We start from the raw sequence: 22935 nt of genomic DNA on the forward strand, positions 1-22935 counted from the left end.
GCCAGGTTTTAGTAGAGGCACTAAACAGTCACCAGAAAGTGAGGTTATGTTTGGAGGGGGATGTGTGGAATGGGTATAACATTATTACCTCCTTCCTTATATTTACCTGGCAAAAAGGGTGCTATCTTAGCTCGGACTACCAGGGGATTTAGATGTCAGTAGCAGGCACAAGCTACTTCTCACTGACCATTTTGAGTCAAAACATGCAGTGCCTTCAGGCAGCAAATTTGTGCCATGTGTATGTTGGCAAGTGAGGAAGAGGCTGTCTGACATAATCTAGGCATTGCTGCTTGCTGGTAGGTGCCTTCCATACACACAAGCAGTGGACAGCTGTCACCAGGAGCAATGTAATTGGTGACTGGTGTTACTATTGCTGGGGACTCTGTGGCCATGGTCATTGCTATTCAAGTTCTCCTTTCTGTATCTTTGGACTTTACTGCTGGGGGAGCACTGGATCCCAAGACATTACACTAAGTGTAAGTTCAGACAATGTGTGACATCTGTGCTTCAGACGAAAACCCTGATTAAGCCAAAGATTATTTACAGTGCAATCCTAAAGAGTTATACCATTTCAAGCCCATTAATTTTCGTGGACTTACAAGGGTGTAATTCTGCTGAGAACTGCAGTGTTAAATGATTTGGTGCCCTGACTTCAGTAGATGTTTACTTGTTTAAATACTAACTGGGACATGGATAAAGCTATATATTCAGTTACACAGATCTTTGGGGATGACTGCAGAATGACACGTCTTATCTAGATACAAATGGAAACAGCCCTTAAATTGTTGGCATTTCAATTAATACAGATGGCAAACATATGAAAAAGTAAGTACTGTATTTTCTGGCGTATAAGACTACTTTTTAACCCAGGAAAATCTTCTCAAAAGTCGGGGGTCGTCTTATACGCCGGGTGTCGTCTTATACGCCGGATGCTGAATTCCGAGCCGGACTGCAGAATCTGCCTGGGGAGCCGCCTCCGCTCTGTCCATGTCCAGCAAAGGAGGGAGGGGAGGCGAGCCCGGCGAGGGCGCTCACTGCCCAGCTCGGAGTCAGAGCCAGGTGCGCCGGGGTGCACGGAGGGAAGTGCTCGGCTGTGCTCCAGCGGCAGCGCAAGGCAGGCATGCGGCTGGCTGGCCGGGGCTGGGGTGGCCACTCTCTTCTCCCGGCACAGGGTGTTTTGGCTGCCGCCTAGCACACCCAACATGCCCCCTTTCCTCCCCGGCCTCCGCTTCAGCTTCTGTCTTTATGGGCTTCCCTCCCCTCCAAACCCTCCTTTAGCCCCGCCCTCCACGGGCCGTCGGCTCAGTCCTCCCCTTGCCTTTAGCCTCGCCCTTCTCGAGGGCCCTTACTCTCGCCCCCGTCCCCCTCTTTTTCCCCGCCCCAGGAGGACCGGGGGTGGCCGTGGGGTTGGGGCGCAGTCCCGAGGGCCGGCCCCAGGCCGCGGACTCGGGACAATCCCAAACTCTATATTTTAACTGTAAAAATGGGGGGTCGTCTTATACGCCCAGTCGTCTTGTACGCCGGAAAATACGGTACAAGTAATGCAAAGCAGCCACAATACAATAACATGTCTTACTGGATTCATCTGATATCCATTTTTGCCTTTAAGGTCATTCATAAATGATGACAGATAATCCAGGTGAGAAGAAGAGGCAAAACATTTGTGAAAATGTGTATCAGTGGGCAGTGGGAGAAGGTAGTGGCTGAAAAGTGTAAAAGATTTATTATTTCTAGTGAAATTTCTATGGTCATGAAAAAAAGATACTCTTTGCATGGAAAAATTGCAGCTGTAAATTACAAACACTAATGTGGACCATAATTTGTATGTATAATTTAAGTCTTACAGAGAAACCAACTCTGCAGCATGGAGGGATGTGAAAAGTGAGGCATATACACCACAATATAATCAATTCGTTAGGTATTTAATGAAAGACCATTGATATCTACATTTAATAACTTGGGGGTCTCACCAGAATGGTCATTATCATCCACAGTCACAAGGGGAGCTTCCGCTTTCGCCACTTTTGGCTTCCTTCCCCTTCGTGGTTTTTTTTTCATATCCACCTTAATGTTGGTGTTTTCACAGATTATAGGCTGATCTGAAGGGTGAGCCTCCACATCCTCCTCTGGAAGTGCGTCACTTTGATTGCCCGGAGGAGCTCCTTTGGCTTGTTCCAAGTGACACAACAGATGTTCTGCAAGGAAAGATTGAAAATGAATGAATGAATGAATGAAAGAAAGAAAGAAAGAAAGAAAGAAAGAAAGAAAGAAAGAAAGAAAGAAAGAAAGAAAGAAAAAGACTGCCTTCCAGAAACATCTTTAGCTTTGCAAAGTTGCAAATAAGGCTGCACTTAGAATTAGAGATAGTCTTATAACTTCTAAAGGCTAGTAACGTTCTTGGGATCTGTTCTATCCGCTTTCTGTCAAAATTGTTCCATGGTGCACAGGGTACAGCATTTTTTTAATTGTATTCCAGAAGATTTCTACCAATGCTTTCAGGAATAAAATTTGTAATTGGGAGTCCCCAGTTACAGTTTGGAACAGATGGAAATTATTGGATTATTTCTGATAACTAAACTTTGGGCCATTCCAGAAAATGTTTCTACATGTAAAACGGAATGTGTACAGTCTATTTCTTTGCAATTCCTTTGCTTTTATTAAGATTGCTCATATTATTCCCATGAACTGGAATAAGCGTATAGAGAATACTTCAGTTCAGTGGACTGAAGGAAGTGAATGCTCAGTGCAATTTATTATCTATAGTTTCAGCTAGGATTGCTCGCTGACATAACATGAATAAGTATCAACATGGTATGGAAAACTGTTTGGTCAAGTTCCTTTTGAGGAGAGCTTATACTTTTTGAGATTTCCATCAATTCCAGCTGTGGGTTTACAGAAAGATTTCATATAATTACCAGCACTGTTCTTGTGAATCAGGGGGAAGCAAGCATTTACTACCTTGTTTTCCTATTGTATATATCAGAGAGTATGAGGAACAGATTTTGCTCTAAATGGCTGACGAGGCAGGAGTTTTGGTCCAATTTCCAGAAAATTGAATTTTCTGTTTTCTAAAAACCACTAAAGGGGTTAATCTAGAAAGTGGCTACTTTTGCATTACCTTTAAGAAAATCAGAACAAACTGTCATGGTTTCAGTTGTATTTTGGATCAATGATGTTTTTAACTGAGCAATTACTTCTTCTGTTCAACTTTATCTTGCCCATTTTGTTTAATCTTTTAAGATCAATTTTCATATGGCCTACTATTGAATGCTTTTTTAAAGTCTAGTTCAGGGGACCCCAACTTTTTTGAGCCTGTGGGCACCTTTGGAATTCTGATACATTGTGATGGGTGCTGCCACAAAAGAGCTGCTGCAAAATGGCTGCCGCAGGAGATGGAGCCAACCACAAAATGGCTGTCACCGCTTACCTGCAGTCACACCGTGAAGATCCTTTTGTTGTGGTAGCAGCTGCTGCGAAAGCAACATTATAAAAAATCTGCACAGCCAATCATATCTCCAAAGGCCAATCATTAGCCTTGCTGAGCAAAAGCTTTACCTGGCCCCGCCCACTTTCTAAAAGCACTCAGTGGGCACTAGGAATGGTATTAGCAGATTAATCCTTGGACTGTTGCCTGGGTAATCAGACTTTCTGGGGAAGGGTCCATTATCTCAAGAGTAATACTGTAAGTCTATGTTGACTTGGTGACATTTCAACTGTATGTAAAATGGTTACACAGCCTGGTAAGGTCATTTGTACTGTATGAGTATCTAGGCCAGTCTAGAGTGTGGATTTAGCTTGGTAGACCCTATCTCTGGTTAAATGTTGTTTCTGACAGAGAACATGTAAACATTTCATAGTGGATTAATCTGAGATTGTTGGGCATTAAAACTAGCTTCAGAAAAATGTGCTAAGTATAGAAGATGTTGGAGGTTTGTTTTTTGTTGGACAATTGACTGATGCCTGCATAGTTTTTCTTTATTTTATATAGTCTTTCTTCGCCTTAGGAACCTATTGCTTTGTAGGGCATTTTGTAATATGTCAATACTGTATCCAGACTGTGTGGTGAGAGGATGTATAGTATAGAGTAACTTGCTAGTATTCTGAGGAGAAAGGATGTGTTGGTGTGGCTCAAGGGAAAAGGGATTCCCAATGCTATGTGTTACAATATGTTGTGTGCATAGGCTTTCCATCCCTGACCGAAATAGCTACTGGATTACCCTTTTTCCACAATTTACCATTGAGCCCAACTTTCTCCATTCCAAAAACTCCTCAAATGCTTTAACAAACTTGCATGCAAACAACTGTGATGGTAACATCTTTGTATACTTTTTATTATGCTACTCATACTTAGTTGTTTTATGTAGGGAATTAATCGCAACATCTAAAACTTTTGTTTTGGTCTTTACACGTAGTTATGTCCCAAAAACACCTTATGTGGTCTGAGCCTTTGAGCTTTTTTAGTATGCCTTCAAAGGAGAGAACGAGGTTCTGCTATAGTTAGGAAGGACAGTGAAATGTAGATCTGTCCTGAAAGTAAGTTCAAAACTGCCATGGTAGTATAAATGGGATTTCTCCCCCCCCCGCTTTTTCATTTACTATACGTTTTATTATACGTGTGCTGACCGTAAGAACCCATTTTAGTGTTTTTAACATGTAAACAATGCACAGCTATTTTTTTAAAAAAGGAATGGTATTACCAGGTGCCATGGCGCCCACGGGCACCATGTTAGGGGCCCCTGGTCTTGTTCATACTTCTAATTAATATTTGTGTTTCTGGAGAATCTGTTAGTTTCTCTGCTACTTTTTTGTTTTGCGAGCATCAGTGTAATGTCAAGAAGTTAACGACCGTATGGAAACACAAGCGCAGGGTGGAAACAGAGCAGAACACTGATCCAAAGTTCTCTGGGTGCTCCAGGACACACACAAAACAACACCTTCCTCCTTCACCTCAACGTTGGAGACCTTGCACATCAAATCAGAATAAAAGCACCCTCCAGAATTTGATACACTGAGGCAACTATTTACACATTTCCTTATATTACCTCTGAAGACAAGAAAGAAAGAAACAAGCCTTTGAAATGCAGGTCTTACAAACAGCAGCAGAAACCCTGCACAACAACTAAGACGCTATGTCAGTGAATTCATGCAATCGTAGAAGTTAAGGAGTCTTTCCATTACCTGTCAGCAGCTGAGGTTCTTGGAAAGTTGTTGAGCATACTTTACATGTCCACTGGTTAGACTCTGTTTCAAGAGGCCCACCACTATCTGGAGTGCTCTCTAGATCACAGCAAACAAAAATGAACATTGGCATCCCCCAAAACACAGGATACTGAAATCATTATGCAGATTTGTGGAACACTGACAGAGCAAACCTAAGCAGACCTACCTCTGCAATAAGCCCATTGACTTCCATGGGATCAGAAGGGTGTCTCTCCACTTAGGATTGCACTGTGATAAGAATACGGGGGTCGGCAGAGAGTTCAAAACGAAGCAGTATTTTGGGATGTAAATCTATGTTTTCTCAAATGGAGGGTCACAAGTTTAAATCCACCCACTAACTCCACCTAACTGTTTTATAAACGCCATCAGACTTGACAGTGTCCTATATTTAATGAGCTCAGGGCCAGTTTAATTACTCCTTTATTTAAAAATATGGAAATGTTCAACGAGGCATCTGGCGGTACAAGAGCACAGGTAACTTGTCAAAATTTATAGGGGCAATAATTAAATACCAAAATGTATGTATGTGAGTGAGTGAGTGAGTGAGTGAGTGAGAGAGAGAGAGAGAGAGAGAGAGAGAGAGAGAGAGAGAGAGAGAGAGAGAGAGAGAGAGAGAGAGAGAGAGGACTTGACAGCCACCTCATCTCACAGGTGCACTCTGTAATGAATGAGAGAGGACTTGACAGCCACCTCATCACAGGTGCGCTCTGTAATGAGTGACTGCTGAGTCATTGACGCTAGCCACCAACATAGCAGATACAGAATGGAGACCAAAGTGGTTTTCATACCTGTAAGATCGGCCTCATGAAATCGGGATTTCTTGACTTTCTTGACAGAAAAGACACATGTGTCAGAAGGCTTTGAAGTAATTTTGTTTCCTTCTTGGTCACATTCCATCACAACTAAGCACATGTCTATTATTATAGAGAGAGTATTTCTATTAATTTTTCTCCCACTTATTACATCAGTGTTACAATGCTAAGAGAGACCACATATGTTAGTAACATAGGCTACACTGATATATGAAGGAGGTCTGAAAAGTTCTTACACGCCTATACCTTGAGAAAAACAGAAAAGTCAAAGAAAATACCTCTGACATATTAAGGATGAGAATATTTTTAAAAGAAATTATTATTCCAGCACTTCTCATAGTAAAAATAAAGGTAAATGTCCCCTGTGCAAGCACTGGGTCATTCCTGACCCATGGGGTGACGCCACATCCCGACGTTTACTAGGCAGACTTTGTTTATGGGGTGGCTTGCCAGTGCCGTCCCCAGTTATCTTCCCTTTACCCCCAGCAAGCTGGGTACTCATTTTACCGACCTCGGAAGGATGGAAGGCTGAGTCAACCTTGAGCCGGCTACCTGAAACAAACTTCCGTTGGGATCGAACTCAGGTCGTGAGCAGAGCTTGGACTACAGTACTGCAGTTTACCACTCTGTGCCAAGGGGGTTCCTCCTCTTGCCATAGTACCACCGAAAAATGTCAGTATCCTGCTTTAGAGGTGGCTTTTTCATTTGGAGGGAGGGGGAGGGAGTAGTATGCTGCGTACATACCCCAATTCAGTTCTACTTAGGCTGAAAACTTTCCAGCTGCCTCTTATAGAATTCACATTATAATTTGAGAGATCTTAATAGGAGGCATATACTTTCTCTAACTAGAGTTTACAATATGTTAACAATATATGGACACAGAGAGATAAACCACCAAACTATCTATTATAACCTTCATTATAACCTTCTGTCTAAAAGGACTGGGAGATAGTTGAAATTTTTAGCTGTTTGGGCACTATTTACATAGACCTGCACTATATACGGTAACATAGTAAATCCAACCACACGTACCATTGGCAGTGCTAGTAACCTGCTTTAGAACAGGCTTTTCCATTTTTTTTGCATAAAATGCTGCGTACCATACTCTTAATTCAGTTCCCGGTGGGATATCCCGGGAAGTAGTAAAGTAAATGTCATTATCATGCTGGAAGGCAGTCAGGTTCTGGTGTTCATACTGTGTGGCTGATCTCACCATCATCATCCAGTTACAATCATCTTCATTAGAGGTATCAAAATATACTGGAGGACCATCCTTCTGAAAAACCTGAGACACACCCATTGAGAAAGATACTGAATATAAACTTAATACTAATGATCACTTCTAATAACACTATATACAAGAATGCACTTCTGTTACTAGACTGCCCTGTCCACGTGGTCCCAACATTCAGGTATTACTGTTGTGACATGGGGAATAAACCATTAGAAACCAGTTCCCATGATGGAAACAGCTTCCAATAATAGGAATTCTGTTCTTTGCTGTAAAAGAATCTCTCCAGGCTGTGAAAATCTCACTTTTCCAACAAATTTTGGGAATGAAGCCCATTGTGTGCTGGACCTTTTGCGCTCCTCTTCCTATTGAATCCCTACCATATGATGATTCCAAAATCCTACTCATATTTGACTCTATCCTTTGAAAGTCAACAGAAGAACTGACTCCAAAATTATTTATTATATATTTATTACATTTCTACCCCGCTCTCCCCAACCCGAAGGTCGGGCTCAGAGCGGCTTACACAGTTTAAAACTCAATAAAACAATAACCCATTAAAATAGTTTAAAATACAATTTAAAATAGCCCAATAATGCTCAATGGCGCCCAAACTCCAGAGACAGAAATTTGCAGGTAATAAAATTAATCTAACCACACCCTAAGGTGGTATTGAAGGGGTGGTGCTCAGCAGCGGGGAAAGGGGGAGGAAAGGACTAGGTGGGGAGGGGATATTGCACAAATGAAAATAATAATAAAACACATAAATGATTTTTTGTGGCAACCTGGTAACTGACAGAAGATCAAACTAAAATATAAGTTGAATGGTGTTGCATAACAGTTAGAGCATTGGACCAAGACTGTAGATACTTGGGTTCAAATCCCCACTCTGACATGAAGATCACTGGATGACCTTTGGCCAATCACTCTTCTCTGTCTAGTCTATCTTGAGGAAGAGCAAGATAAAACTGTGATAGACAAACTACCTAAGCATGGATACATGGTACCTTCAACAGAAATGCTGGCTCCTTTTCCAGTTTGGCAACTCTTTTGGATTCAAAAGGGCCAAACTGGGTACGCTTGACCATCTGAGTCACTGCAAAAACACCTTCAGTTCCATCTTCAAGTTGTCTAATCTCCAAATTGGATGGAAGGGATGACCTAAAAAGTTAGTATTTTGGACAAGTCAGAGTAAGTCAGAGATAAACTGTGTCTGATACAGGTTTGCCAGCCTCCACAGAAGGATGAATTCAGTCTCACCCCTCAACATAGCAATGTCAAAAATAGGTAATTATTAGCAAGTGCAAGAAGCAAAAGTTTGAAATCAACCTTCCACAATGATGGAACAAGACGTTGGCCTTCCTGAACTTTCACATGGTAGGAACACCAGTGTGGACAAGCAATTAACTTCTTAATCTTAGAAGCCATGGATTCATGTCTTCTACTGATATTGCTAACTTTCAGCGTCACCTCAAATTTCTTTTAAAAGTTATGATTTTCCTATATGTTAAACATTTCGGTTTAAAAATTATGTAGCTCTACATACGTTTTCCCTAAAATAAAATGTTTTCTGTGCAGTATGTTCAAAATCTAAAGCTGCTGTAAGTCTCAAATTTTATAACAACCTCATACATGCCTACTGTGAAGACAGACAGACTACAAACCACTTTGCAAATGATGTACAGTAAAGATTCAAATGAGCATAACCAAAGATGGTAAGCTTACTTAATAAGCAAATCTTCACCCAAAATCAATCATCCGTCTTGACAGTTTCATTTAGACTGCCAATGATTAAAGAAGGCTACCTGTCTTTCCCTAAGTGTTTTTCAGCATTGGCTAAAATTCCGCTGGCTCCCCCAACGCAGGGACTGCTGGCTTGCAGCAGCTCTTGCCCCTCATGGGTGCTAACCATTTGCAGCAGCGGTGGCTCCTGCCCACTTCACAAAGAGCCACTCTAGGGTTGGGACAGTCCCAGTAGGGGGGCAGCTTCCTAGGCCATTGGCCTACCAGGATGTTCTCAGGTGGCCTTGACAGCCAATCTACCTCTGCTGTAGCCCAAATATAAGATAAAGCTTACATAAATTTTTGCCCTGGCTGATCAAACTAATTATTCTCTACTGCAGAGCCATCATCATTGCCTTCCTGGTACTGAATTGTGCCAGAGAGGAAAAACTTCCGGCAGTAGTTTAGAATTGTTTTAGCCGCCAGTCAGGACAGGATACACGCGAGGTCTCCAAGATCAGGCATATTTCAAATTTGAAATGCAGCAAAAATGGAAAACCAGAAGTTTAATAAATTCTCTTTTGCAGCTCTGGCTTCGTTTCCTTTAAAAGCAATGGAGTTTGCAATCTAACTTACCTTGCTCTACTTAATACAAAGGAGTCTTTGACAGTCACTACCGGCCCCAGTTCTGGACATTCTGAATCATGATACTGACTACAGTCTTCACACCCTGGAGGCAGACAAGAGAAAGACCAACTTGGACTAACTTTCTCAGTAAGTAGGGAGAACATTCAAGCCTCTCCAACTAATTCCATCTCCTGCAATATTCCACAAGCCAGTGGCAACAAACCCAGTTGAAACAAGAGTACCTTTCACTTCATTTCAGGGATTAAATTTCTCAAGAACATGTTTCAAATATATTTTAGCAGTTGAGGAAAGATGTCTAGAGCAAGGTGCAGAAACACATGAAAATTATATATTATGAATTGACTCAGATAGTGCAAATATTATCTAGGTGGCTAAAATTGGAAGTACTCTCATCTAGTTCTTAAAACACACACATATATCATTGTAGTGTCTTCCATATTCTGCAAACATCCCCAGCAAGCATGTCACTTACTTCCTGTTACATCTAGATACTGTCTAGAGATGTTATTTACAGCAAACAAGAGACATCACATAAATCAGGTTCCAAAGAAGAGAGATGTATGTTCAGGAGATAACTGTGCATTCCTGCCAGTCCTTTAATGCCCGTGTTGCTGTTTTTTCACAGCAGTTCCCACTGCTGAAGAGACAAGCTGCTTATTAAACTAAACAGTGGTTGGTCGCTTTGACAACAAGCACTACTGTGCCAAAATCATCCCAACCTGATGCACCTTTGGGTATGCAGGCAACAAACACACAAGCAAATAATGGCATAGACATTCATGCTGAGTCAGCAGTAGTATCATAAAGAGAAAAAAAAAGGTTTTCAACACCCAGTCATCTGCTTTTATTCCTGTGCTATTGCACCTAATTAAATTACCTAGCATCCCAAATGGAGTCAAACTATTTATGAGCAGTATCTCAAGTACATCTGCTTAGCTTGCCTGTAAAATGTTAAAAAGCTTCACAGTTGTCAGTACTGCAGAGGCAGCACAACTGAACAGCACTATGTGTTCTTTTATGCCTCCTATACAAAGGTATCTTGGACGAACAAGAAAAGGCAGCATAACTTGCCTAGCAATAGTGCTGCTTTATTAGAAGAAACAAAACGTTTGGCTTGTAAAATGATACTGAAGGCATAGGCAACCATGATGTTCGTTGCTGGAAATTAACCCTCCCAAACACACACAACACCACCACCCCCCCCCCCCGGGCAACATTCATTCGGCAGGCAGGGGAGATTCCCACAGCAAAAAAGAAATATAATTTAGGATTGTTGAAATAGGATTATTTAAATACATGCTTCCACAGAACTGGAATAATTACAACCTATATGTTTTACTGATGTATCCTTAATCCCATTACTCTGACAGAAGTTTGCAATGCCACATTTCCCAAATTATTTATAAATATACGAAGGGAAGCAACCAGAAAAAAATTAAGGCACTTGTGTCTGCAGTGTCTGAAAGTTCAATTATGTGAGATTCTGCAGAAAGTCCAGAGTTGTTCACAAGTTCTACCGCCAGTAGAGTAAATGTGTGTGGGGGTAAGAGTAGGACTTCATTCCCCTCTGAGCATGATCAGTAGAGTGAATGTGTGCGGGGGTAAGACTAGGACTACATTCCCCTCTGAGCATGATCAGTAGAGTGAATGTGTGTGGGGGTAAGACTAGGACTACATTCCCCTCTGAGCATGATCAGTAGAGTGAATGTGTGTGGAGGTAAGACTAGGACTACATTCCCCTCTGAACATGATCAGTAGAGTGAATGTGAATGGGGGTAAGAGTAGGACTTCGTTCCCCTCTGAGCATGATCAGTAGAGTGAATGTGTGTGGGGGTAAGACTAGGACTACATTCCCCTCTGAGCATGATCAGTATCAGTTGTAGACAGAGTGTACAGTCAAACAAAGTGAACGTGTATAAGTTCTCAATGCACTGTCAGCAATCCAGCAATTCCCAAGGTAACAAACAAAATCGACATGTGTACACTTTGTACATGTTTCAGCTCAGGTCACAAGTTATACTGAACATGCATAAGGGGAGGCCGCTGGACCCATAATATGCATTCTTCAAATGTACTCTGCATACTTCTCTTGCACATTTTTTGTTTAAAAAGACAAGAAATATAATGCCAGAAATGGTCCTGAGGTTCTCTTTAGAAGACTGTGAAGTTCAGGGAAAGACGAGGAAAGCAAATGAACATTGTAAGGCATCATAATGCTGGAAAGTAATACCTAAGGTGGTGGGGTCTATCCCTAGCTGTGGTTTTGAAACACTAACCAAAATTTCTATAGAGTAACCTATAGAGTAACTTATACAAAGCAAATGGGGCAGAATGAGAGTTTTACCCTTCTTGTTCGGGCAGAAAATCATACATACAACCACAAATTCCATTTTGTTAGCAACCCAGCAGATGTATTTGTTTCTTTAAAATATATTTATCCTGCACTCAGACTAAAAGCTCACAACATGGCTTATAACAACAAAACAAGAAAACTATGCAATGAATATTCTAACAGTATATAAGCATCAATATATAGCTAACAATAAAAGGAACAGTATGAAAGTGACTAAAAATATAGCACGAAAACTACAATTTATAAACATCAAAAAATCACTGCAGTAGAACAACTAAACAATAAGGCCCAGAACCATTAAAAAACTCCACCTACAAATGCCTGGGAAAACAGAAATGGTTTCATGTTACAACCCTGAAAGTAATCTTGAGTCGGGAAGCATATTTTTGGGTCACCTTCATGACGTCTGAGAGTCTGGAAGGAAAACCATGTTTGATATGAAAACTGAGAACAGGCTGAAAGGCAGCCGAAAAGTTGATTTACAGGGAAGTGGCCAGGTTCCCCCAGAGGGGTGGACACTCCCTTGATAACAGTTCTATTCTTTGGCTTTCTGAGGGATCATCAAAGTTCGGGCCATAATAAATTATCAAAGTTTGCAGAGGAATAACTTGCCTTTTAGGACCACTCTAGTAATTTAATGGAAGACCCAGGAAGGGCCATCAAGGTCTTCTTAACCCTGGTATTCTGGGCAGGTACCCAAATCACCCCAGGTTGATATTCCCTGTATTTCCCCGTAATTTTGAACATGGTGAATCATACCCATATTTGGAGTTCTTTCTACTTTCCACTCCCCTGAAGTTCAAATCTCCCAATAAGATTCAAAGAATCCCGTTACAGCAGAGCTACTGTCCCCTTCTCAATGTGATTAAGGTGCATAGAAGCCACCTTTCAGCCTCCAAATCTTTGTAGCTAGTTTCTGGAGCCTACCTGTTATCCTAGCCTCATGGTTAAGTCTACTTCCTTGTGGAAATCACTGAGTCTGATCCTGGCTACAAATTGGATTGCAACTCAGTCTCCCAACACACTGGATCCTTCCTTCTTCCATCCTGATTTCTCCACAAACTACGGAAGGTATAACTTTGCTCTCCATCTTGATCTATCTCTTTATTTTCCAACCCATCCTGCACCACACAGACAGCCGGCACTGTGCTCCTCTGTTATTTAGGCCTCACATCTGGAAGACTGGACACCTCTGTCCCAATGGATTCCACGTCTCCCCTGTCCTATTCTCTATTTCCCCCACATTTACACCATTAGCTTAAAAGTAACTCCTGCTCCAAACTGGAGTAGCTCTGCTCAATCTTTGGTTGTTATATTGTTAGTTTGGATAAAGAATATACTATTTACATGTGCTTTGATTTGGTATTTGCTTAGCATAAGTCTCCCACACACACTCTTGTACCAAATCCCACAATAAACTCCATTTTTTCAAACCTTTAAATCATGTCATCCTTTCCCTGCTGAAATGTGCTACTCTCAGCCACCTCTTTTTAGTAAAAGATCCTTGTTTCCCACTCCCTGCACAAACACACAAGCTAACTCCCTATGTCAGTCTGAATACACGGTCACATGTTTGTGGGGGCGTGGCAACAACATAGCATCTAAAACTCATTAAATTAGATGCCCAGCACACAACCACACAGAGGGGATTCCAAAAAAGAGGTGCCACAACTTAAAGGTCCCCCCTATATGGTTGCCACCTGCCTGACCTCAGAAAGGTGGAGCACACAGAACAAAGGTCAGTACAGGATCTAAACCAGGGCTCGCCAACATGATGCCCATGGATGCCATGGCACCTGCAGACATCATTCCTGGTGCCCACCTAATGTTTTTAGAAAGTGGGTAGGGCCAGAGGGGGCTGTTGCCCAGCAGGACTTTGGACATTGGAGATCTGATTGGCTGTGCACATCTTCACTATATGACTGAAGATAAGCTGTGTGTATGCAAGAAAATTTTTAAAACAGTATGTTCATTTTAAAATGAGTCCTGTTAAACAGAGCTTCTGTTTGAAATGCTGAAGTTATACATGATCTCACTCCCTGAGATTTTGTGGTTGGCTCTATCTCACGTGGCAGCCATATTGTGGTTGGCCCTGCCTCTTGTGGCAGCCACTTTGTGGTTACACCCACTATCCAGTGCCAGAATTGCAAAGGTGCCTGCAGGCTAGGGTTGCCAACCTCCAGGTGGCACCTGGGGATCTCCCACTACCACAACTGCTCTCTAGATGACCAAGATCAGTTCCCCTGGAGATAATGGCTGCTTTTGAAGGTGGACTTTATGGCATTATATCCTGTTGAGGTCCCTTCCATCCCCAAACCCTGCCCTCCCCAGGCTCCATCCCCAAAATCTCCAGGTACTTCCCAACCCAGAGCTGGCAACCCTAATGCAGGCCCAAAAACGTTGGGGAGCCCTACTCTAAGGTCAGACAGGTTTAAATGGGAGCATACTCTGGTTCTGAAATTGACTTGCAAGAATTATTGTGTCCAAATTAGAGTAAATGTTGACTGCACAATGCCTTACAAATGGGTCAAAGTTAACAGCTGAGATTTCCATAGAATGATAGAATGATATTATAGTCCAAGACACAAAACACAACATACAATATCAGCAATGTCTATTGTTAATACAATGTGTTTTTTTTTTCCTTTCTGGAACATAGCCGCTAGATAGAGCAATGTGAAAAAAGGATTACTTTCTAACAAACTAGCCAGTGCTGGCCCTTCCATTTATGAACATATGAGAAAATTAGTTACTGAAGAATTGAAATGCCATATTTTTTTAAAAAAAACAACAACCTCAGGACAAGAAAAAGTAGAGACTCTGTTCTCCAAATTTAAAAGTTGGAAATACTCATCTATACTTAAGCAAACTTTTAAGTTCTAATAAATAGTTAGGTTTACAAACAGAACTGAAAAACACGTTAATTACCCTTTTGCAGTTAACATGGTGTAGTGACAAAGTGTATCATCATTCTGCCATTTCTTGAGGAATACTCACATATAAACATTGTCTCCTCATTGCCATCTTCTGCCATTTCTGAAATCTGTCAAAACAGATGAGACACCAACACCAATTACTGTTAAGCACTGCCTGATAAAATACTTCCCAACAGGGTTATGTAGACTTCTACATCCCTGTAAAAATACTTCAATATCCTACCAGAGGTAGGTATAATTTTGACCCAACTTACATTCAATGGGAAGTGTGTTACAGACTTTTTGATTGCACCAAGCGATACACAAAATTGAAAGCCCATATAATCCATGAATGTTCCTGCCTCAAGAACAAATCTGTGCAACTGTTAGAAAACAGTATTATATAGCATGGATGGCAATATGCAGCATTCTAGGCACTTCTTGTGTGACCTGCAACCTTCTGCTATCTCAACTGTTTCTGAACGGGATTAGACAAATTTTCTAGACAGAAAACTTTTTCCCTGGAAAAAGTATACCATCATACGAGATGACTGTGCAGGTGTTAATTTCACTATGTATGGAAGCTTTAGACAAATCACTAAATGGATTGAAATGGCCCATACTTGAAAATAGAGCTTAGGTTGCTCTTTATGGTTGCAAAGAAAACTTGAAAGGGAAAATTATCTGTGTATGGAAAGAAAAGATGGCCCCACTAAACAAATTTAAACCTCAAATGGAAGTAATTTGTGACCCTATCAAAGATCATTTCATGTGAAAATAAAACACTCTAGATGACTAGAAGGAACACACATCTAGTAAGAGATAATAATCTCAGTATTGTTTCCTGAAACAGCATACAAAGCAAAGATTACTGGCTGACTTTTATTCACTTTATTTATAACATTCCTTTCTCAATGAGACTCAAGGCAAATTAAATGGTATAAAACTATGTAATCAAATAGGATGAGAGATGTAATAAGCAGGGCAATACAAATTGCCCTCTCTCTTCAATCTATAGGCAGAACATATAAGGAAAACTGGATTAGATTTAGATGAAGGTAGAGTGAAAAATGGTGGAAGGAACAATAACAATTTGAGATATGTAGTTGATTACTGGCAGAAAATAGTGAAGACTTGAAATGATTACTGATGAAGGTTAAAGCAGAAAATGCCAAAGCAAGATTACAGCTGAACATCAAAAAGAAAAAAGGAATGATTACTGGGGAATTGCACAACTTTAAGGTTGATGATGAAGAACTTGAAATTGTTAAAAGATTTTCTATTTCTTGGCTCAATCATCAACCAAAATGGAGACTGCAACCAAGAAATCAGAAGGAGACTGAGATTGGGAAAGGCAGCATGAAAGATCCTTAAGTGTAAGGATGTGTCACTGGCAACCAAAATCAAGATAACACATAACACAGTACTCCCTGTTACTATGTACAGGTGTGAAATTGGATAATGAACAGCTGATAGGAAAAAAGTGGATTCATTTGAAATGGTGTGTTGGAGGAGTTTTACAGATATCATGGACCACCCAAAAGACAAATAAGTGGGTTTTAGATCAAATCAAGCCTGAACTCTCCCTAGAAATTCAAATGTTTAAACTGAGGCTATCATACTTGGTTCCATCATAAGAAGACAAGAGACCCTGGAAAAGACAATAATGCCAGGGAAAATTTTATTGTTTGTTTGTTTATTATTTCGACAGCTATCTTGCCCTTTCCAACCAAGTCAGGCTCAGGGCGACTCACAACAAATTCAAACGGCAATTAAAATCACAGCATTTTCAATTAAAATCCTCATTATATATTAAAATTCCAATGGCACTCTTAAACTGTATAACAATATTAGGGAACCAGTCAAAGAGGGGAAAGAATAAGGGAAGGGAGGAACAACAGGGTACCCTCAATAAGGGAAGGGAAATAAAAGTAGGTAAAATATAGGTAAATAGGTTAAAAAAAGGGAGGAGGGAGGCCAGCTAATATGGAAAATGTCACTGTCTTCAACTGTAGGCCTAGAGGAACATCTCAGCCTTACATGCCCTGTGGAATTGCATCAAGTCCTGCAGGGCCCGGGTCTCACTTGATAAGAGAGTTCCACTCCACCAGGCTGGGGCCAGAGCCAAGAAGGCTCTGGCTGAGGAAAGCCAAATGCTTTTGGGGCCAGTGACCCCCAGTAACACTCTTTGGGAGGTGTATCAGGAGAGGCAGTCCTGCAGGTACAATGGTCCCAGTCCATTTAAGGCTTTGAAGGTCAATACCAGAAACTTGGAGCCAGTACAATTGGTGGAGCACAGATAGCATATGTGCTGTCCATGGGGTCCCCCATAAGGACCTACGTCGCTGCATTCTGGACCAGTTGAAGTTTCTGGATCAGTCTCAAGGGCAGCCCTGTGTAGAGCGAGTAGTTACAGTAGTCTAAACTGGAGGTGACCATTGCATGGATAACTGTGGCTAGGTCAGGGCCAGATAGGAAGGGCACCAGTTGCCTAGCCTGGCGAAGATGGAAAAATGCCACCCTGGCTACATTTGTGACTGTGCCTCCATTGAAAGGGAGGCATCAAGAGTCACATCCAAGCTCCTGACAGTCGGTGCTAGTGTTAACTGCACACTGCCAAGAGTTGGGAGCTGGCATCCAAACCCCAGGTCTCCCTGGCCCAGCCACAGAATGTCTGTCTTCGATGGATTCAGTTTCAGCCAACTCTGTTTCAATCGCTTCACCACAGCCTCCAAACATCTGGCCAGTACATCTGGGGCAGCATCCGACCGGCTGCCCATCAACAGATACAGCTGAGTGTTAACTACAAACAGATGGCTGCCCAGCCCAAAACTCTGGACTAGCTGGGCGAGGGACTCTACATACCAAAGGGTATAGTGGTAACACCCTCTCCCCTTGTGCTACCCTGTCCCCAATCTTGGACTAGCCATTGCAGGGCTGACCCACATATACCAGTATTGCCGAGGTGGTACGTCAATGGGTCAGAAAAGAAAGTAGATACTAACATCGCAATTATATTTTAATTTCAGATCTAGATAATTACTTCAATGCAGAGATATTACATATGCTTGATAGATATGAAAGGTGATTATTTTCAGATTGTTATATATTTAACTTGTCCGAATATTTTTTCTTTTTTTATAATTTAGGCAATTATTTGATCTTAAAATGGTGTAGAAAAGCAGGGTAATGTAGTCTGCTTGATTTGTTTCTGAATCTATTTTTTTATTGTATGTTGGATATCTTTATTTTTTCCCTTTCCCTTTTTTCCTTCTGTACGCTTCTGACTATAAAATAAAAACAAATGTACAAATAAAAATAAAAATGTTCCCTTAATGCCTGGCTTGCTTATCTTAGAGACACCTGGCCAGCTATTTTTGCAAGCAGAGTGCTAGATTGAGATGGCTGATCCAATCCAGCAGGGCTCTTATACCTTTAAATTGTAGCTAGTCTTGCACTGGGAAATAAGGCAGATCAGTTTGGGAAGTGCTTCCCTTCTCCAGGTGTTGTGTTGAACTGGTTCATCTTTCTCTTCCTGGCTCAGATCTACTCTTTCAAGATTTGTCAGCATGAATCCTGGGTGAAGATCAGAAAGAGGAAAGGATGGAAGAACACTCAGCCTAATCAATTCATTCTCTCTTCCCCAGGATCTGAGTTGAGCAGAACAACATGAGTCCTGGTTGAGGATGAATCAAACAGCGCAGGAGGGCTGGGTAGAGACTGTATTCCTTGATTTTGATATTCTCTTCATGAACTGTCCAAGGAAAGTCAGATGGCAACACTAACATTGTTGTTTCCATATCTTCTAGGTCAGGGGTTTCCAAAAGATAGCTTGTGAGCTACTGGTAGCTCATCACTGCTGAAGAGCAGCTAGTGTGGCCTCTAGAAGACCCAGGAAAAGATCACAAAATGATCTAGTCTAGGGTTTTCTAAAGCCTTAATTTCATAGGATTTGTCTCTGTGCTGCTGACCCGATAGCTTCATTTCTGGTACTCTTTGTAGCCCCTGTTGTTTCTAGGACAGAACAAAACTTGGCAACATGGTTACAGGAGGGGGAATAGCTTGGAATAGATTTCATTTAGAAATAACTCACTGTGTACTTGCACAGTTTGATCTTACACATATTTACACAGAAGTGAATCCCACTGTGTTTAATGAGACATACTCCCAAATAACACTAATAACAATAAAATTATCAACATTACATCATGTCCTCCTTTCTGTATGCACCTGGGAGTGCTGCTGCCATTACTAGGAGTGGCACCACTGTGTACTACCCACATGCCCTTCCACTATGACTCTGGGCAGTTTGGAGCACAAGTACAGACAGGTAGCAGGCGAGGTGTGTAGGTGGATGTCAAGAGGCAGCAGGTCCCACCAGAAGTCCTAGGCCCTGGCAGCTGCCCCACCTCAAGGTATGCTGATGCCAGGCCTGCTACTGCATATAGTAATAATTAAGTGCTGTCAAATAGCAAATGACATATGGCAATCCCTCATGGGGTCTTTAAAGCAAGAGATTACCAGAGAGAGTTTGCAATGGCCTTCCTCTGCATAGCAACCCTGGTCTTCCTTGGTGGTCTCCCATCCAACTACTAACCATTGCTGAACCTGCTTAGCTTCCAAGATCTGATGAGAGAGGGCTATTCAGGCTGCTCTACTGCATATACAGGCCTATTTAAATTCCCTCTCATGCATGCAGGCATGTAAGGGCTAAACTAAACCCATGCAATTGTAGCTCAGTGGACTTCTTTACACAGGAAAAGCCACTTCTGGAGGGACTCTTAGGAAGGAAGAGGAGGGGAGTGGAATGGAATGGACTTCTCAATCCTCCCCAGGCCCACTTTTTCCTTTTTCCAAATTGCCCATCCCAGCAGCTTTTTCCCCTATGAGGATGTAATTTGACAACAATTTCATACAGGTAAAGTGCTGTATTATAGGTCTCTGTGAGTACGGCTATAAAAATCAACATATTGACAAAAATATGCTTTGCATCCCGTTACAGTATTTCTATATCTGTAGTTTTTAAAAGCCTTGTCTAAGCAACATTTTTTTCTAATGTGGGCCCCAGTTCAGATATATATATAGCCATCAAGTCACAGCTGACCTATGGTGACCCTGTAGTGATGTTCAGGGGTGGTTTGCCCTCACCTGACTCTGTGTTATGATCCTGGTATTCCTTGGAGGTCTCCCATCCAAATACTTGCTGGGGTTGACCCTGCTTAGCTTCTGAGATCTGACGAGATCAGGCTAGCCTGGATACGTTATACAAATTGACATATACTGTGTTGCCTTGATTTTTGTAAGAACATCGCCTTGATTTTTGGAAGAACGTACATGAATCATACAACTGGGGGACATGGCACCAGGCAAATGAACACAGATCATGACTTGCACTAATGTGTTAATTGGTATATTACTCTTGAGGACAAATAACAGAAAATGTACAACGTAAAAAAAGGAGCCAATGAAAAGTGCACAGGTCATATTTACCTATTTCAGTGTAGGTAAAAAGGCTAGGATTTTGACACTGAACAAACAGTCCAACATCGCTGTTTTATGGTCCTCCTTTCAAAATCAACAGAACATTTCCACAATAATGTGCATGTATTTTGACCTATGGTTGCCATCAGTAAAGTAAAACCTGGTCTTAAAAATCTGCAAAAGAATCATCCTTTTTGTGTGTCAAGTCACAGCTGATTTACGGCAGCTGATCCCATAGGATTTCCAAGGGGAGAGATGTCCAGAGGTGGTTTGCCATTGCCTGCCTACTCGTTGTGTGCGTGTAAAGTGCCTTCAAGTCGCAGCCAACTTATGGCGACCCCTTTTGGGGTTTTCATGGCAAGAGACTAAGAGGTGGTTTTGCCGGTGGCCTTCCTCTGCCATTAGGTAAACCTGGCGAGCTGACAACGTTTCCAGTCTCTGTACAACTCAGGGGAATAAATGGTGATGATTCCGGGGAACGCAAAAAAGGATTCTGAGTGTTTTGGGGATGCCACCCATTACCCGCGTTCATTTTACTAACTTGTGTACATCAAAATCGTGGTTTTTAAAAAAAAAACCTTTCAGCGCATTTTGCTTGTAAAGGGATTCTAATCCACGCCAGTAACTTGTGCACACAGAAAGAAGGGGTGCAGCTCAAAAATGCATAAAGGCACGAGCCTCGCATCACACCCCCCCCCCAAAAAACAAGCAGACCACCTTCACACATGCACACAACAACGAGCAGCCTTGAGGCGGCTTGAAGATTTAACGCGGCCCCTCACGGAGCAGCGTCTCTCTCGCTCTCGCTCTTTTGGAAAAGAAAAGGGCAAGAATCCAGTAGCACCTTAAAGACTAACAAAAATATTTTCTGATAGGGTAGGAGCTTTCGTGAGCCACAGCTCATATCCTATCAGAAAATATTTTGTTAGTCTTTAAGGTGTGTTAGTCTTTAAGCTGTGGCTCACGAAAGCTCCTACCCTGCCAGAAAATATTTTTGTTAGTCTTTAAGGTGCTACTGGACTCTTGATCTTGTCTACTACACTGCAGACAGACTAAACGGCTACCCACTGTGAATTATACTCATAATTACAGTTGAGTTTACTATATTGAATATTTTCTGGTAGGGTATGAGCTTTCAGGAGCCACAGCTCACTTCTTCAGATTCAGTATCTGAAGAAGTGAGCTGTGGCTCACGAAAGCTCACACCCTGCCAGAAAATATTTTTGTTAGTCTTTAAGGTGCTACAGGACTCTTGCCCTTTTCTACCACTGCAGATGGACTAACACGGCTACCCACTGTGAATTATACTCATAATTACAGTTGAGTTTACTATATTGAATATTTTCTGGTAGGGTAGGAGCTTTCGTGAGCCGTAGCTCACTTCTTCAGATACAGCTAGAATGTGAATCCATCTGCCTTTAATTCACAGTGGGTAGCCGTGTTAGTTTGTCTGCAGTAGTCGAAAAGGGCAAGGGTCCAGGAGCACCTTCAAGACTCACAAAAATATTTTCTGGTAGGGTAGGAGCTTTCGTGAGCCACAGCTCACGAAATGCAAAAAGCTCACAAAATGCAAAATTGCAAAAAGAAGTACCTTGATCTGATCTAGTAGAAAAGGGCAAGAGGCCAGTAGCCCCTTAAAGACTAACATAAAATTTTCTGGCAGGGTAGGAGCTTTTGTGAACCACAGCTCACGAAATGCAAAAAGCTCACAAAATGCAAAATTGCAAAAAGAAGTACCTTGATCTGATCTAGTAGAAAAGGGCAAGAGGCCAGTAGCCCCTTAAAGACTAACATAAAATTTTCTGGCAGGGTAGGAGCTTTTGTGAGCCACAGCTCACGAAATGCAAAAAGCTCACAAAATGCAAAATTGCAAAAAGAAGTACCTTGATCTGATCTAGTAGAAAAGGGCAAGAGGCCAGGAGCACCTTCAAGACTCACCAAAATATTTTCTGGCAGGGTCGGAGCTTTCGTGAGCCTGCGCTCCTGGCCTCTTGCCCTTTTCTATTTCAGATCTCAAGAAGTGAGCTGTGGCTCACGAAAGCTCACACCCTGCCAGAAAATATTTTGGTGAGTCTTTCAGGTGCTCCTGGCCCTTTTGTACCACTGCAGACGAACGCGGCGACCCACTGTGAATTAAAGACAGGTGGATTCACATCCTAGCTGTATCTGAAGAAGTGAGCTGTGGCTCGCGAAAGCTCCTGCCCTACCAGAAAATATTTTGGTGAGTCTTGAAGGTGCTCCTGGACTCTTGCCCTTTTCTATTTCAGATCTGAAGAAGTGAGCTGTGGCTCGCGAAAGCTCACACCCTGCCAGAAAATATTCTTGTTAGTCTTTAAGGGGCTCCTGGACCCTTGCCCTTTTCTACTACTGCAGACAGACTTAACACGGCTACCCACTGGGAATCAAAGGCAGATGGATTCACATTCTAGCTGGATTCACATCCTAGCTGTATCTGAAGAAGGGAGCTGTGGCCCACGAAAGCTCACACCCTGCCAGAAAATATTCTTGTTGGTCTCTAAGGTGCTCCTGGACTCTGGCCCTTTTCTACCACTG

General features: G+C 41.9%; 1 protein-coding gene across 1 annotated transcript in view; it reads right to left on the reverse strand.

The window, feature by feature from the left end:
* Nucleotides 1–22935, reverse strand: part of PRDM15 (PR/SET domain 15) — a 63873-nt gene that overhangs the window by 40322 nt on the left and 616 nt on the right. Inside the window, exons 2-8 of the mRNA XM_056858554.1 lie at nucleotides 14984–15029; nucleotides 9622–9715; nucleotides 8271–8424; nucleotides 7065–7317; nucleotides 6009–6134; nucleotides 5179–5277; nucleotides 1971–2195 (exon numbers count right to left, since the gene is read on the reverse strand). Coding sequence (XP_056714532.1) covers nucleotides 1971–2195; nucleotides 5179–5277; nucleotides 6009–6134; nucleotides 7065–7317; nucleotides 8271–8424; nucleotides 9622–9715; nucleotides 14984–15020 — 988 coding nt within the window. The 5' untranslated portion in view covers nucleotides 15021–15029. The remainder of the gene's footprint in view (nucleotides 1–1970; nucleotides 2196–5178; nucleotides 5278–6008; nucleotides 6135–7064; nucleotides 7318–8270; nucleotides 8425–9621; nucleotides 9716–14983; nucleotides 15030–22935) is intronic.

Source organism: Euleptes europaea, chromosome 12 (genome assembly GCF_029931775.1).
Source record: "Euleptes europaea isolate rEulEur1 chromosome 12, rEulEur1.hap1, whole genome shotgun sequence".
NCBI classification, from domain to species: Eukaryota; Metazoa; Chordata; class Lepidosauria; order Squamata; family Sphaerodactylidae; genus Euleptes; species Euleptes europaea.